This window comes from Cervus elaphus, chromosome 11, assembly GCF_910594005.1.
Source record: "Cervus elaphus chromosome 11, mCerEla1.1, whole genome shotgun sequence".
NCBI classification, from domain to species: domain Eukaryota; kingdom Metazoa; phylum Chordata; class Mammalia; order Artiodactyla; family Cervidae; genus Cervus; species Cervus elaphus.
Genome location: NC_057825.1, coordinates 3,750,874 through 3,765,046, shown reverse-complemented (window position 1 = coordinate 3,765,046; position 14,173 = coordinate 3,750,874). Strand labels below are relative to the sequence as shown.

At 62.4% G+C, this 14,173-nt stretch overlaps 1 protein-coding gene across 7 annotated transcripts in view; it reads left to right on the top strand.

The window, feature by feature from the left end:
* Positions 1-816: 816 nt before the first annotated feature.
* Positions 817-14,173, top strand: part of KCNT1 (potassium sodium-activated channel subfamily T member 1) — a 68,570-nt gene continuing 55,213 nt past the window's right edge. For 4 of the 7 annotated variants that reach the window (XR_006343404.1, XM_043917126.1, XM_043917127.1 and 1 more), the window contains exons 1-2: positions 818-1,002; positions 11,865-12,023. Coding sequence is in view for 6 of the 7 variants with exons in the window: in XM_043917126.1 (XP_043773061.1) it covers positions 893-1,002; positions 11,865-12,023 (269 nt within the window). In the remaining variant the exon portion in view is untranslated. Of the gene's footprint in view, positions 1,003-3,481; positions 3,618-11,864; positions 12,024-14,173 lie in introns of those variants that run through there. The other 3 variants (XM_043917133.1, XM_043917132.1, XM_043917131.1) reach the window with 3 other exon arrangements.

Below are 14,173 nucleotides of genomic sequence, written 5' to 3'. Positions count from 1 at the left end.
GGGAGCCCTGAGCCAGGATGTCCGTGTTAGCCTGTGGCGGGTGTCACCAGTCAATCCCTCTGCTTCCTGGGCACCTTCCCTTGGGTCGTGGGGCTGGGGCTCATGGCAGAGGCCCCGATGGGGTGGTGGTGGGGGTCACTCACTCCCGCCTCCAGCGCTCTGACCTCACTTCCCTCTTCAGGCCCAGGGGCCTCGCAGGGGTGAGGCCGATGCGGATGGACACACGGGGTCTGTGTGCTGGTGTCCGCCGGCGCGACCTGTGCCGTGGGGCAGGGGGGCGGAGGGGCGGGTCAGACGCTGACTGGCCGCCCCTCCTGCCCCAGAGGCTGGCAGGGTCAGCCACGCAGGCGCCCTCACCCATGAAGCGTGCAGAGGCCCCAGCCCCCTCGGAGCGCCTCCCACTGTGTAACCCTGCCCCCGGGGGGGTGGTGGTCTTTGGGTTTGTGTTTTTTTTTTTAGCTATTTTTTTACCCATTTATTTTTATTTGTTGGAGGCTAATTACTTTACAATATTGTAGTGGTTTTTGCCGTACATTGACATGAGTCAGCCATGGATTTACATGTGTTTTTTTTTTTTTTTTTTTTTAACTTTTGAAGAGCCTGTGCCCAGGGTCTCAGGATTACGCGGGACCTCGGAGGCTGGTCTACATGTGGGACGCCGAGGGACCAACGCCCCCTCCCTCGCGCGGTTCCCGGCGTGGCCGGCAGGGGGCGCGCCCGCACCGGCGTCGAAACCTTCCCTGGAACAGGATTTTTTTTTTTTTTTTTCCCACCCCCACCGAAATCAGAGAAGTGTTTCAGGGCACAGCGCGGGGAGGGGGGTGGAGGGGAAGAAGTCTCCTGTCGCTCCCGCTGTGTCCCTTGCCTCCCAGTCGCAGCCGCCGCCAGCCCAATGCCGCTTCCCGACGGGGTGCACAGTCCCGGGGATGTCTGCAGGGCGGTGCGCGGCGGGGGCCACACCAACCGGACCTTCGTGTTCGACGACGGCCAGTGCGCCCCCAGGTATGGTCTGCCGGGCCCCCCCACCCCCCATGCGGAGGGACCCCGGATGGGGTTCGTGCCACCCTCCCAGCACCCCTCATCCACAAAATCTCCACATCCCTAGGTCGCCTGCCCCCCACCCCCATCCTTCCCCCCCCACCCCCGCCACCACCGTGAGCCCAGGTCCCCACTGAGCCTGGGGCGCGTGGGGGAGAGGGCTGCCCCTCGGCGCCGGGTGGCAGCACGCTGGGCACTTAAACGCAGATCGCCAGCAGGTACCCAGGCTGCTGTTTGCCTCTGCACCCTTGGTGGAAGGGGCCACGGCGTGGCCAGGCTTACATACATCTCCCAGGCACCAGGAGGCACAGACCTTGCAGGCAGGAAGCTGGGGTGCCCTCTGTGCCGGCCTCCCAGCCCCCTCTCTGGTCGGGCCTGGGGGAGGAGCGTGTGGGCCGGCCTGGCTGGGCCCAGCGAGGCTCAGGAGGAGTGGGTTCCCCCTGTTTCCAGGGGCAGCCCTGTGGGGGCTGCAGGCGGGCTGTCAGGCGAAGGGCAAGGGTGCTGGGGTCTAGGCCCGTGGTGCTCGCCGGCCGGTCGCTCCTCTGTTTGTCCACGTGTGTGAGGAGAGGGTGGACTAGCAGGGCCTTCCGGGTGGCCGGGAGGTGACCTTCCCAGTGCCGTGTACACGGTGCCACGTGGCCCCCGGTAACCAGCACCGAGGACGCAGCGCTGGTGGGGGCCCCGCAGGGCAGAGCAGTGACCATCCCAAGGGGGTTTGCCCCGGGGCCCTGTCCTGGGACCCTCCCCCGACCCCACCAGCCCCCGGAGGGTCAGCACGCACACATACTCCTCACCCTCGGCCAGGCGCCAGACTCCAGGTCAACCACAGCCACTGCCCAGCGTGACCCTCCCCAGCTCAGCAGCACCCCGGCCTCTGGGTCCCACTCGGTCAGCTGTCCTAAGGCCAGAAGAGGGGTGGACACCTGGTTCAAGGCCAAGCACTGTGGCCATTTCCTAGAGGACTCAGTTTCCCCGCTTGTCAAGTAAGGAATGGAGTGGATGACCTTCAAGGGAGGGCCGTGTGTGCTGAGTGACCAGGGTCGGGAGGGGAGGCTTCCGGCCGCATGTCCAGGGTCAGGGTGGCCCCTCAACAGGGACGGCACCAGCCTGGCACCTGTGGGGTCCTGGGGGCATAGCTTGGGGCGAGTGCTCTGAGATCAGGCCACCTGGTGGTGTCCTTGGGAACTGAAATCAACCGCATGAAGTAGGCACAGTCTGGACCTCCCTTGGGTCGCTCTGAGGGTCAACCAGGTAACATCCATCAGGTTCAGAGTAAGTGACCCCGAGACGGGGTCTTGCAGCATCACAGTCTGACTGCCCCTCTGCCCGTCTCCCTGCTTGGAAGGGTGTCACCCGTCTTCCTGGCGATCCGTGTCCCGGTTCTCCCACTGTGCTGGACGGCCTGCTCCAGACGAGGCGGGGGCTCTGTATCCTGAGGTCCAGGCTGGGTGGACTCAGTCCCCCGGACGCCTCCATCTCCCCCCGGACAGTGCCCTCCCCCTGGCCGGAGCTGGCCTCTGTCCCTGCAGGATTCCCAGTCGTGCCGCAGGCGTCGGGTGGCTGCCAGGGCCGAGGGGCACGTCAGGCGGGCCGGGTTGGGGGAAACCTGGCTGGGCTGCGGTGGGGCCGCTGAGGCCAAGGCCAGCAGCTCAGGGAGATGGGCTTCAGCTCTGAGAAAGGTGGGGGAGGATGCAGGCGGGGAGTGGGGGGTGTTCTGCCCCTGTCTGGCCTCCAGCCCTGCCTGGTCCCCGGGCTGCCCCCAGGCTGTGAAGCCTGGCATGGTGCGGGGGCCCCCAGGCTGTGAAGCCTGGCATGGTGCAGGGGGGAAGGCCCCAGGAGGACTCCAGGCCGCAGGAGTCTTGGCCCTGGTGCCTGGTTCCCTGTCTGCCCCGGGGCCTCCCCTCTGTGCCCGGGGGTCCGCTGTCCCGGCCGTCCCCCGTGGTCACTGGGTACTGTCCTTCCGGCCCTGCTGTGTCCCCAGGCCCTGCCGCCTCTGCCCTGCAGGTGGGCGAGGGCGTGGCTGGGGCGTCCGCAGCTGCCCCCGAGCTGGCCGGTGCCCACCTCCTGCCCAGCGGCCCTAGGGTGCTGCTTGTGTCTGGCTGCTGGTCTGTGTGTCTCCCGTGCCCTTACGCCAGCTCTGCCTGCCGTCCACTTGGGTGTCCCAGCCGGCCTGAGAGCATGACTAACCCCGCGTTACCCTGGCATGGCAGGCGTCAAGCCTTACTAGCACAACTTCCCCTCTCTGGGAGGGTTTTCTGACTGACCCCCCGCCCCTGCGCCCAGGGCCAGCGTGGGACCCTCTGGGCCCTGATGCAGAGGGCATAGATCCAGGGCTGGCATCCCGCCAGGGTCCATGTCTGGCTGGAGGTCCAGGCCAGCCCTCCAGGCCCATATTAGGGAGCCGTGCCTGCCGGACAGCAGGAAGTGGCCGAGATTCCGTGGGAAAAGGTTCACAAGGCCTGAGGTCCAACCCAGCCCTGTCCAGCCAGAGAGCCGGCTTCCTGGTGTAGGGGCTGGAGGGAACTCGGGGGTCTGCCTTTGGCCAGGAGTGGTTACGGCCGCAGCTCAGGAGGGCACAGGTGAGTGAGAAGGGGATGGGGGGGGAACCAGCACAGGACTCGGCTTGTGTCCAGGTGTGGGTCTGAGGGTGTCCTCACGCCTGGCTCTGACCACTGTCCATGTGAGCGTCGCGGCCCGTCTGAAAGTGAAAGTCAGTCGTGTCTGACTCTCTGCGACCCCAGGGACTATTCACTCCATGGAATTCTCCAGGCCAGAATACTGGAGTAGGTAGCCTTTCCCTTCTCCAGGGCATCCTCCCAACCCAGGAATTGAACCCAGGTCTCCCGCATTGCAGGCGGATTCTTTACCAACTGAGCTGCCAGTGAGGCCTGTCTGAGAATCTGACAAGCCTCCAGTTACCCTGCGCAGCGGGAGTCCAGCCTTGTTAGCACAGTTTGCCCTCTTCTCAGAGGGTTTCGTGACTGAACTGTGACCTCTCCCCTGAGGTTTCTTGTTCGATCTCCAAGGCAGCGCGTAGGCCGGCCATTCCCGGGTGCGTGGAGTCTCTGGGTGGAGCCTGCAGACAGTGCGGCCCAGGAGAAGCACCTGATGACACGGGTGCTCTTAAAGGAGTCGTGAGAACTCTCCCAGGCTGTCTGCTCGGATGGGCCATCCACGTGTGCCAGAACCTCTTCCTCCTGCGGGGCCCGGGGGTGGGGAGGTCTGGCCCGTAGCTGGGGCCCGTACCAGGTGCCAGCAAGTTCAGACGAGATAGAAGGCCCGCTCTGGGCTGCGGTGCCTGGAAAGGCCTGTCCCAGGAGGTCTGCTCTGTGCTTTGGACTTCCCATGGAGGGGTATGTTCCGGGGTGTCTCCTGCAGTCTCCCTGGCTGTGGTCAGCTTGTCCTTCGTGGGCCAGTGAGGCCCGGAAGCCACCCTGTGTTGCCAGCCTTGCGGGCCTGGATGCTGCCCGCACGTTGACAATGATGTGACCAGAAACCCCCCTCTTGCCTCCGCCCCGGGACAGGCCCTGCCTGGGCCTTCAGCCGCCTTCACAGAGACCCAGATTCTGGGTCAGAGGCCACTGCTGGACGCCTCTTGACAGGTGTCTGATCTTGGGAAGAGCACAGAGTCTCAAACCAGAGGAAGAGGCCCTGGGTGCCAGGTGAACGCAGAATTTAACCCCATCTGGCAGACACGGGAGACCCCAGGGTGTGGGGAGGGGGAGCCCTGACATGTTGGCAGGTTGGAGGAGGAGGGCAAGGAAGCCAGCAGGGATCAGATTCTCAGGGACCTGGAGCTCTAAGGAAAGGCCCTGCGGGTATGAGGTGTTCCGTGTGGGCAGGGTATCCCACCTGGGCCCAGCCCCCAGACGAGGCCTGGGCGCCCCTGCAGGCCGTTCCAGCCGTGGGGCCTGGGGCTCAGCAGGAACACAGTGCTGCCTCCTGCAGCCATGGGAACGGGGCACACAGGGCAGCTTTCCACCTCCAGGTGGACCCCCGCCGCTCAGCCCAGGCCTGTGTGTGGTCCACCCGGCATCCCCCCCCACCAGCAGCCACCCTACGTCCAGCCAGGGGATGGGCAGCCAGGCGGTGAGTGCTGGGCCTGCGGCCTGGATGTGCACACACTGCCTGGCACCAAGGGGCCTGGGCACGCTGCGACCACTCGGGGTACTTGCAACAGGGCCCTCCCCAGAGGCAGGCCCCAGTCCAGGTGGGCGGCCGGGCAGGGTGGGCGCTGCAGTCCTCGTGGCTTCTGCTCCCCCGTGTCCTGGGGGTGGGCCCGAGGCTTGGGGAAGGCCGGGGAGGGGGGAGGTGATGGACACGGCCGATGCCCCATGTCCACAGGGATGCCAGACCCCTCCTCCTGTCCCCTGGGCTTGCTTGGCGCGTGGGAGAAGCTGCTAGGAGGAGTCTCTTTGGTGCCTCTGGAGCTTGAACTCGGCTCAACAATGCGTACTGAGCTTTCACTTCAGATTCTGATGCCTCTCGGAGGGGGTGGTGAGCGGCCATCCTCAGCGTTGACTCGAAGCCCCCTCCCCTAGTGAGAGGGTGGATATTTCCCGGAGACCGCCCCCCTCCCCCCACAACCACCCCTGGCTGCTGGGCAGCTGGAGCAGCTCTGGCTTTTTAATTACAGGACAGAGGAAGCACTTAGCTTTTCTGTCGTGGTCAGCAGAGAGTGGCGGCGGCTTTCTGCTTCCCTGGGCACCGAGCCCGGCGCTCGACTGCCCTCCACCCCCGGTGGTGCTGCAGTGTCAGGACTCGCCTGGGTGCTGGGCAGTGTGAACATGTGCGGCTACACGCACCTGTGTGTGTGCGCGCGTGCACATTGTGTGTTCACCTGCACATCTGCGTGCACACACCCGCCATCTGTCTGTCGGTCGTGGCTCTCCAGTGTTGAAGGATGCAGCTTAGAAGAAGGACCACATCCTTGAGCCAAAGGGGCATCCGTCAGTCACACTGTGGGTTGACTTGAGCACTCCAAGCCGTCTGGACTCCTGCCTGGAGGAGCCTGGGCGGGAGGGCTGGACATTGTCCCAGGAGGTCGTACACCTCCTCCCCAGAGACCCACCCGGGACTGCGGCTCCAGCCCTGTGACGTGTGGGGAAATCAGGTGGTCCCTAGCTCTTCTCATGTCCGATAACTTGAGTCTCCTGGTGCAGCACCAAGGATGAGGTGCAGGCCTGACCCCCGCCCTCCCCAGCTCCCTGGAACCGTCACCATGCGGTAGGGGACAGCCTGCTCACCTGGTGTGAGCCAGGCCTGCAGAGACAGACCTGTCTCCCTGGGGTTCTCAGAGCGGATTGTGTTATTTTTCCTAAATGGGATCGTTTGAAAGCTTTGTTCTTCGCTTGTAGAGGCATGTCCACTCAGGTCACTGGGACCTGTGCATTCGCAGGGCTATATATCCTCCGTCGAGGACATCCAGGCCGTCCAGGGTGTCATCGTGAGGCGGGGGCGGGGGTCTGTGCCCAGTGACCCCTGTGTAGGTGAAAGGTCCCGGGTGGAGGCTCAGAGTTGGAGAGTCCCCTCCGCCCTGTTAGGGTACTCGCTGATCTGTCTCCTAATAACCAGGAAGGCAGGAAGCCCGTCACGCCTGTAGAGCTTGGCTTCTGTGTCTCTCCTCTGAGTGGCCACCTCTCTGTCCTTTGCCTACTCTTGCCCGTCTGTCTTTCCTGGGTGACTTCCGGGCATCCACGCACTGACCTGATTTCTCTCGCTGCTCTTCCCTGTCATCATTGTTTCTTTAGACAAAAGTGTTTTATTCCCACGTGGAAGCATTTCTATGTCTGTTCTTCTAAACAATAGGTCTTCTCCACCACAGACATCTTTGCTCTGTGTCCTCTTCCGGTCTCCTTAGTTTGGGGCTGAAAAATGGGTTTTTTTCTTCTAGCTGATGGCTGGCCGGATGGCATCACCACTGAGGGTTTCTAGGCTCCGAGGCTGGGCCCACCTGGATAGCGGAGTTCCTTCTCTGTGTCTCCGTTTCCCCATCAGCAAAATGAGGGGACGCTGACCCCACCACCCAGGACTCCGTGAGCATCCCACGAGTGGCCCTCGTTCCAACACCAGCCCCGAGTTTCCGCTTCCCTCCTGGGATCGCCTGCCTGCTCTGTGTTCTCCCTCGTGCCAAGCCCGAGCCGGTCCCTCTGCTGTGGCTATAAATTAGCCCTGACAGCTGGCAAGGCCCGTGCCTTCTCTGTTTTTTTCTCACACCCGTCCTGGCCAGTCTCGCATATTTATTCTTCAGTGTAAATCTTGGAAACGGTTTGTCAGACTCAAAATGGCTGTGTGCTGATTGACTTTTCCCCCTCTTCTGGGGAAGGGAGTGTCGAGGGCTGGGAGCAGGACCTCCGCCCGCCGTTAGCTGGTGCTGGGGAGTGGTGGGCAGTGTCTCTGAGCGACCCTGTAGGCCCAGGGAGAATGGGGCAGGAACTCCCTCTCGTGATGCTGCGGCCGCCTTGTTGCTCCTGGCCCCGCTTCATACATTCGACGCTCTCTGGTTTGGCGGCCTCATTAGAAGCTCTCATTTGTTCTGATAGGTTTCACTTGACTCTTGGGGTTTTGAGGCAAGTGGGGGTGCTGCTGCTGACAACAGAAAGAGCCCCCGTCGTCTTCCTCTCACGCCTCCTTTCGTCTCGGCGGGAGCCCAGGAGGCCGTTGCAGTGGGCAGACTTGTGTTCCCCCTGGAGCGGGAATGCCCCCAGGATTCCACTACTGGTTTTGCTAATCAAATTAAGAACATTTCCCTCCGTATTCAATTTTACTAATGGATTTGGGGTCTTAACAGATCCTTTTTCTGTATTTGCTCACAAGATCATATACGTTTTCTCCTTTAATTCCTTGGTGTTGTGAAGTACATCACACTCGGGTAAAGCCTCCTGCATGCTGGTGGTATGGTGTTGTAATGCTCTCCTGGATTCCACTTACTAACAGTTTACTTAGGATTTTAGCACGGAGAGCCTCCAGGGAGGTCTCCTCGTGTGTATCAATACCCTGGTGGTGTCTGCACCTGACTCTGGTGATGGGATTAGGTCCGCTTAGGAAAATGAACAAAGTCACTCCGGTTTCTGTGCTTTGGCACGGTTTGACTGAGGAGGCACACTTATGCGACCACCAGGGCCTGGTGCCTTTGGCGGGAGGAGTTTTTTGACCACTTTACCCTCCTCAGTCATGCTTAACTCGTTGACCACCCGTGGTGGTGGTGGATTTGGGGGGGGGGCGGTGCAGATTTGGAAGGGGAGAGAAGTGGAAGTCCTGCCCCTCTGAGGGATTCCCCTTGGCCACCTGTAGGCAGCGTGTGCATGCCAAGCCACTTCAGTTGTGGCTGACTCTTTGTGACCTCATGGACTATAGCCCTCCAGGCTCCTCTGTGCATGGGATTCTCCAGGCAAGAACACTGGAGTGGGTTCCCACACTGTCCTCCAGGGGGTCTTCCCAGCCCGGGGATCAAGCCCGCATCTCCTGTATCTCCTGCATTGGCGGGCGGGTTCTTTACCACCAGCGTCACCTGGAAAGCCCTGGTGGTAAACAGCAAGCCCCTGCCTCAGGTGCTCCTGGCCTCCCCACCCCCACCTCCTGGGCCTCTTCCTAGGCTGTGTGGGTCCAGATGTCCTCAGCTCCTAGCGGAGGGACGGGGAGTCCTGGCCGCGGGCGGGATTCTGAGGACTCCGTGCTAGACAGTGCGGTCACAGTGCCCGGCAGGCGGCTTGTGTGCATTGCTGTGGCCCGGGCTGTCTGTCCCCTGGGGCCAGAGGCTCAGGGTGCCTGAGCTCATGTGCCCCAAACGGGGAGGTGACTTCCTGCTCTGTGTGGCTGGGAGTGGGCTTCCTATCACCTTGGCCTCCCTGGTCAGCATCCCAAAAGGCCCCCAAAGGGGCCTCCAGCTGAACTGGAGAGACGGGGACGGGGAGCTGGCCGTCCCAGAAACCCGATGCTTGGGGTCAGGGCCTTTGCCCCCCAGAACTTGGCCAATCTGGCTCGCCAGCCCCAAATTAAAAACTGACATGGATTCCACACACTGACCACCTCAAACTTGCTGTCTCATTCCATCTCAACAATCACCTCATAAAGGTGGAAGGCTTCAGAATATTCGTTTACAAAAGAAGAAACTGAGGCTCAGAGGGGTCAGGTGACTTCCCTGGGGCCACCCAACATGGACTATTGGGGCAGGACTGAGGCCTGCTCAGTCATCAGGCCCCTGGGCAGCTTCCTGGGCCTGGCGGGTTCACATTGAGGGACCTTGAGAGTCCCCCAAAGCCTTGCCTGGGAGAGGGCATGCTCTGCCTTGGCTCCAGGGGGAGGCAGTGAGTCCCATGATGAAGTTCCATGTCTTGTCCTGAGGGCAGTCGAGGGCCGGGGAGATGGACACCTCCTTTATGCCATGGAAGCCCTGCGTTCTTCTGTGCAGCCGTCAGACAGAAAAGATACTGGGCATGGTTTGAGGATCCTGGACTTCCTCCCCGGGTCCTTGGTCCCTCGGGTCACTGCGAGGAGGAGAGGGGAAGGGAGACGAGGAGGCACAGGTGGCCTGCTCTTGCTCCACCTGGACCATCCCAGCTGTGCAGGGGGCAGGCATGGGCGGGGATAGGACCCCAAATCCCACATGCCTGGAAGCTCTCAGTGACTCGAGCCTTCAGGCCCAGAGAGAGGCCTTGATCAGGCCCCTGGACACAGGGAGCAGCTGCCCGGCCACGTCCCTCTTACAAGGGGCACTGTTCCAGGAGCCCTGGGGCCTGGCTCTTGGCCAGCACAACAATCACTCGGGTTCTTGTGGGCTTTCGGCTCCTCTGGGCCTGCGGGGCATCTGCTCCAGGCTACATGGGAGGGCAGGGACCTGGCCTTCTGATTCCTGACACAATTTCCCCCTGCCTTCCACCTCACCGTGTTCTCCCGAAGCAGAGACCCTGCTGTGTCCAAGCCTCGAGGCCAGGACACGAGAGAAAATCCAGAACAGGTCAAAGTGGAGAAGGGGTCAGAGGCAGCCATGCCCGGGGAGCTCTGGGGTTCTGCCATCGAAAGAGGTGGTTGGCCAGAGAGGGGCAAAAGCAAGGAAACACAACCCCAACCTCCCGCCACGTGGCTTCCCCGCCTGCCTGCGCCCCCCTACGGCCCCACCAGCTTGTGACTAAGGAAAAGCATGCAGCCACGCTGATGCGATTAGGAAAATGTTGTTTTACAAACACTGCCAGAGCCTCAGGGTTGACCCTGTGACCCCAGAGAACAGCACATGGGCGTGTTGGGCCCACAAGGCCACTCGCAGCCTGGGCCCGGGACGGTCCTCGAGCAGCTCCCTACGCCGTGGGATGAGGGGCTGACACCTGCCTGCCGCCTGTCCGGGGGTCGGGAGGAGTGGGCTAGGCGCTCAGTGGGGGCCCGGCGAATGTGCCTGCCCTTCCCGGCTTGAGGAGGGAGAGGAGCGGACCAGAGTGCCCGCCGCCCAGCACGTGGACCTCGTGCTCCAGGTGAGTGGCCTGTCCTCCCGGCCTCTCACGCAGCCTGTCCATGCGTTTTCAGTTTGGGAATGAGTGTGGTCGGCGGAGCCCTGCACCTCCCTCCATCTCCCCCCACCCCTTTCCCTCCAGCTGGTCTGCTGTCGCTGGAGTGCCTCTGAAGGCCCCAGGAGGCCCATTCATGGGTCCACCACCAAAGGGTCCCAGCTGATATACTGCCCACCACCCCCCTCCACCCGTCCCCGGGGTCTTGGCTCTTAGAAGAGCCGGGTGAGGGCTCAGCCCAAGCGGTGGAGGCTGCAGGGAGAGAATTTCACCTCCCCACCGCGGGCCGAGGGCACCACCGAGGGCTGGCCTGGGGCTGGGCTCACCTGCTGGGAGGTCAGGTGGCCGCCGGAGGTTTGGGAGCCGGGGGTCTGCCCGAGCCTCCCACCTGCACTGGTGGCTGCACCTCCCCTGCCCGCCTGCGCCGTGGAGGTAAGGCTCCCCAGGGCGTTCAGTTAATGATATGACCACTGGGTGGTGACAGGGCGCAGGGGCTGGCGAGCAAGCCTCTGCGTGGGAGGCAGAGCGATCCTGATGAGGCTGTCCCCCCAGGAGGCTGGGAACCAGGAACCTTGGTGCTTGAGGGTGACCGCAGCCAAAACTCACCTGGATGCGGGGTGGGGACGGGAAAGGGGCAGGTGCCCCAGGAGACAAACGTTTGGGCCCCAGAAGACTGCAGACCACCAAGGGCCCTCCCAGTTTACCTGGTCTGACCCCATTTCTCTGCTCTACTCTGCCAGGAGGGGACAGGGGCCTCTGGCCCCAGAGTCCTGGTGATACTGGGCAAAGGGCAGCTGGGGACCCAGAGGGATTCTGCCATCCTCACTGCCACCCCCTCCCGGGTTTTGATCCCACCTGAGCTGCTTGGCCCCACGGAGGCTGCAGACAAGGGCCTCTTCTTAAGCCTCTTTATCACCGCCCCCACCCGAGCCCAGCAACCTGAGGGTCTGGAAGTGGGGGTCTTTGACGGGGAGATGAGTGTTCGGGACCCTGAGGAAGGCCGGGCAGGCAGTCTGTGTGGGGGTTGCTGGGAGGGCTTCCGTGGCCCTGGTGGGGGTTCAGGGGTGGGGTGAGTGCCCGCCCCTGATGTGGGCAGTGGCAAACCTCCCCCACACCCTGGAGGTGCTTTGCAGTGGGCTTCGCAGCCCTGCAGGGGCGAGGGGTGCAGTGGCCGGCTGTGCTGCGCGGCCAGGCGCGTGGGGGGTGGGGGGCGCTGCGCGGGCAGGGCGGGCCGGGGTAGGCGGGGGCAGTGCCGGCCAGGAGGGCCGGGGGCGCTGGGCGCGGGCGGGCGCGGGCGCGGGCTGAGGGGGCGCTGGCGTGTGCCCGCAGGCAGCCCGGCGCCGGGGACGGCGGCCGCGCGGACGGCGCGCGCCTGGACACCGCCGGCCTCAAGATGAGCGACCTGGACTCGGAGGTGCTGCCCTTGCCGCCGCGGTACCGCTTCCGGGACCTGCTGCTGGGCGACCAGCCCTTCCAGAACGACGACAGGTAGGGAGGGCGGGGGGTGGGGTCCGCGGGCGGAGCTGTCCGCGGTGCTGAAGGCCGCCGGTGCGCTCGCGACCCGCGCCCTTCAACTTTCCCGGGCTTCCGGGGACCGGAGAAGTTTGGGTTAGGTGGGTGGGGGAGGTGGGAAGCATCTTCCCGGGAGGGTCCTGGAGGGTGGGACGGGATGCTCTGTGCTGGGCAGTCGCCCCAGAGACCGATTCTCAGGCTGCCCTCCCCGGGTCTGCGCACAGGCCCCCAGCCTCGCTAGCAGCTCTGCTGACTTTGGGCACAAGCCAGGGCCGGAACCACTCCGTGTTGAAGCCCCGCGGGCTGGCTGAGGACTGGCGTCCTGCAGACGCTGGCTCTGGTCATTTATTATTAATCAGGGGATGTGTCCTTCAAGCTCATGGGGTGGTCACTTACCAAGGTTGACAACATACCCTAGCCTCAGATTCTCCTGGGGTGGGGGCGGGGGGGTAGCTAAAAGCAAAATAAACTTGAGTCTTTCGGCAAAGGACCAGCAAAATGAGCCCTTGGAAATAATTCATGTGCTGAGGGGGCTGGCAGGAAGCTGGGAGAAATGTTGCTTTTCTCTGCCTTTTCCCCAAATAGCTGTCTCAGTAAACACCCAGCACTTTAGCTCTGTCAGCCTCAAGGGAGGTGCTTCTATGCCTGCAGGGACTCACACTGGAGCCTGAGGGACTTTGGACGGAACCACTTCTCTGGTAGTGTGTTGGGGGCGGTGGCCTGGTATCTGCAGGTCTCCTTCCCCACCCAGCCCTGAACTGGGCTTGTGAATCTGCAGTGTTCCCCCAGCTGTGCAGTGATTCAAGTTAGCACACAAAGTCCATGAGGTTGAAAATTGTCGGGACAAAGATGGGGCTTTCGGAATAATCCACTGCTGAAACTGCAGCTGGGAGAGAAATCAGGCTTGTGAATGAGGCCAGGACGTAAGGGCTGTGCATGAGACTTGTGGAAAATGAGTTTGAAATCTGCTCTGCCTGCTGACAACAGAACATCCTTCCAGACCTCAGATGGCATTCGCTTGCATTCCCTGGGTAGAATTGGGAGGAGAGCTGGAACCCAAGGACTTCACCCACTTAGACCAATGGATTCGAGCCCAGCAGAGGGGCTTCTTAAGGCCATGTAGTTTTGTCTTGTCAGACTGAGTGCAGACCTGATAGGTAAATCCACCAGAGAACAGACGCCCAGGTAAAGAGTTCACTTAGCTCCCTGCGTGGGCAGAGGCGGAGGAGGGCAGGGCTGGGGGGCTTCCCTAAGCTGAACGCGAGCTCAGCGCCTTCCTGAGTCAGCACCAGCCCCTCCCTGCCTGCTCCACTGGGACTGTTATTTCTCTAAAACAGCAGCCCCGGAGGTTCTTTCCACGTCAGGCAGGAAACAGCATCCATCTCCTGAGTGGGCCTGGGGCCTCCGAATGCTCCAGAAATGCCAGTGACTGCAGCTGACGTCATTGCAGTGACGCATCCCTCAGATTTCAGGAGTGGATGGCAGGTCCTCGCCTTCAGCCGAGGGTGGCTTGTGTCTGCCTGGAGGAAACTGTCCCCATCCCCCGGGACCTGGGAGGCTGGCACTGAAACCCCCACAGTGTTCTGGACCCTACGCCTTGGGTTTTGTTTTGTTTTTTATCGTGATAAAATACACAAAACCTAAAATATAGAGTGAAGTTTGGTAACTTAACATCATCACCACTGTGTACTTCCGGAGCGTTCCATCACCCCAGGGGGAAACCTGGTCCCCGTGAGCAGTCCCACCCCCTGACTCCTGGCAAAACCCCAGTCTCCGTTCTCCTTGGCCTTCTGTTCAGGGTGAAAGCCTCCTGTGTGCTGGGCCCAAGGACTTCCTGCTTGTGTGCATGTGGTGTTTGGAGACCCGGTGTGTATGCACGTATATACACACGTGCGTGTGTGTGTGTATGTGAGTTCTGCAGAGGGAGGACCCCCGTGGTCCCCGGGTGGGCATGGAGACCTTGCACTGGTGTCTGCAGGACTGGCTGGCCTTGGGGGGGGTGGGTGTCACCGAAAAGAGGGGGAGCGTGGCCTCTGCCAGGCTGTTGGGGGAAGGGCCCCTTGCCCACCCCACAGAGGAGCACTGGGCCTGGGTGCAGTTGGCTGGCCTTTGGAACAGCCCGGGGG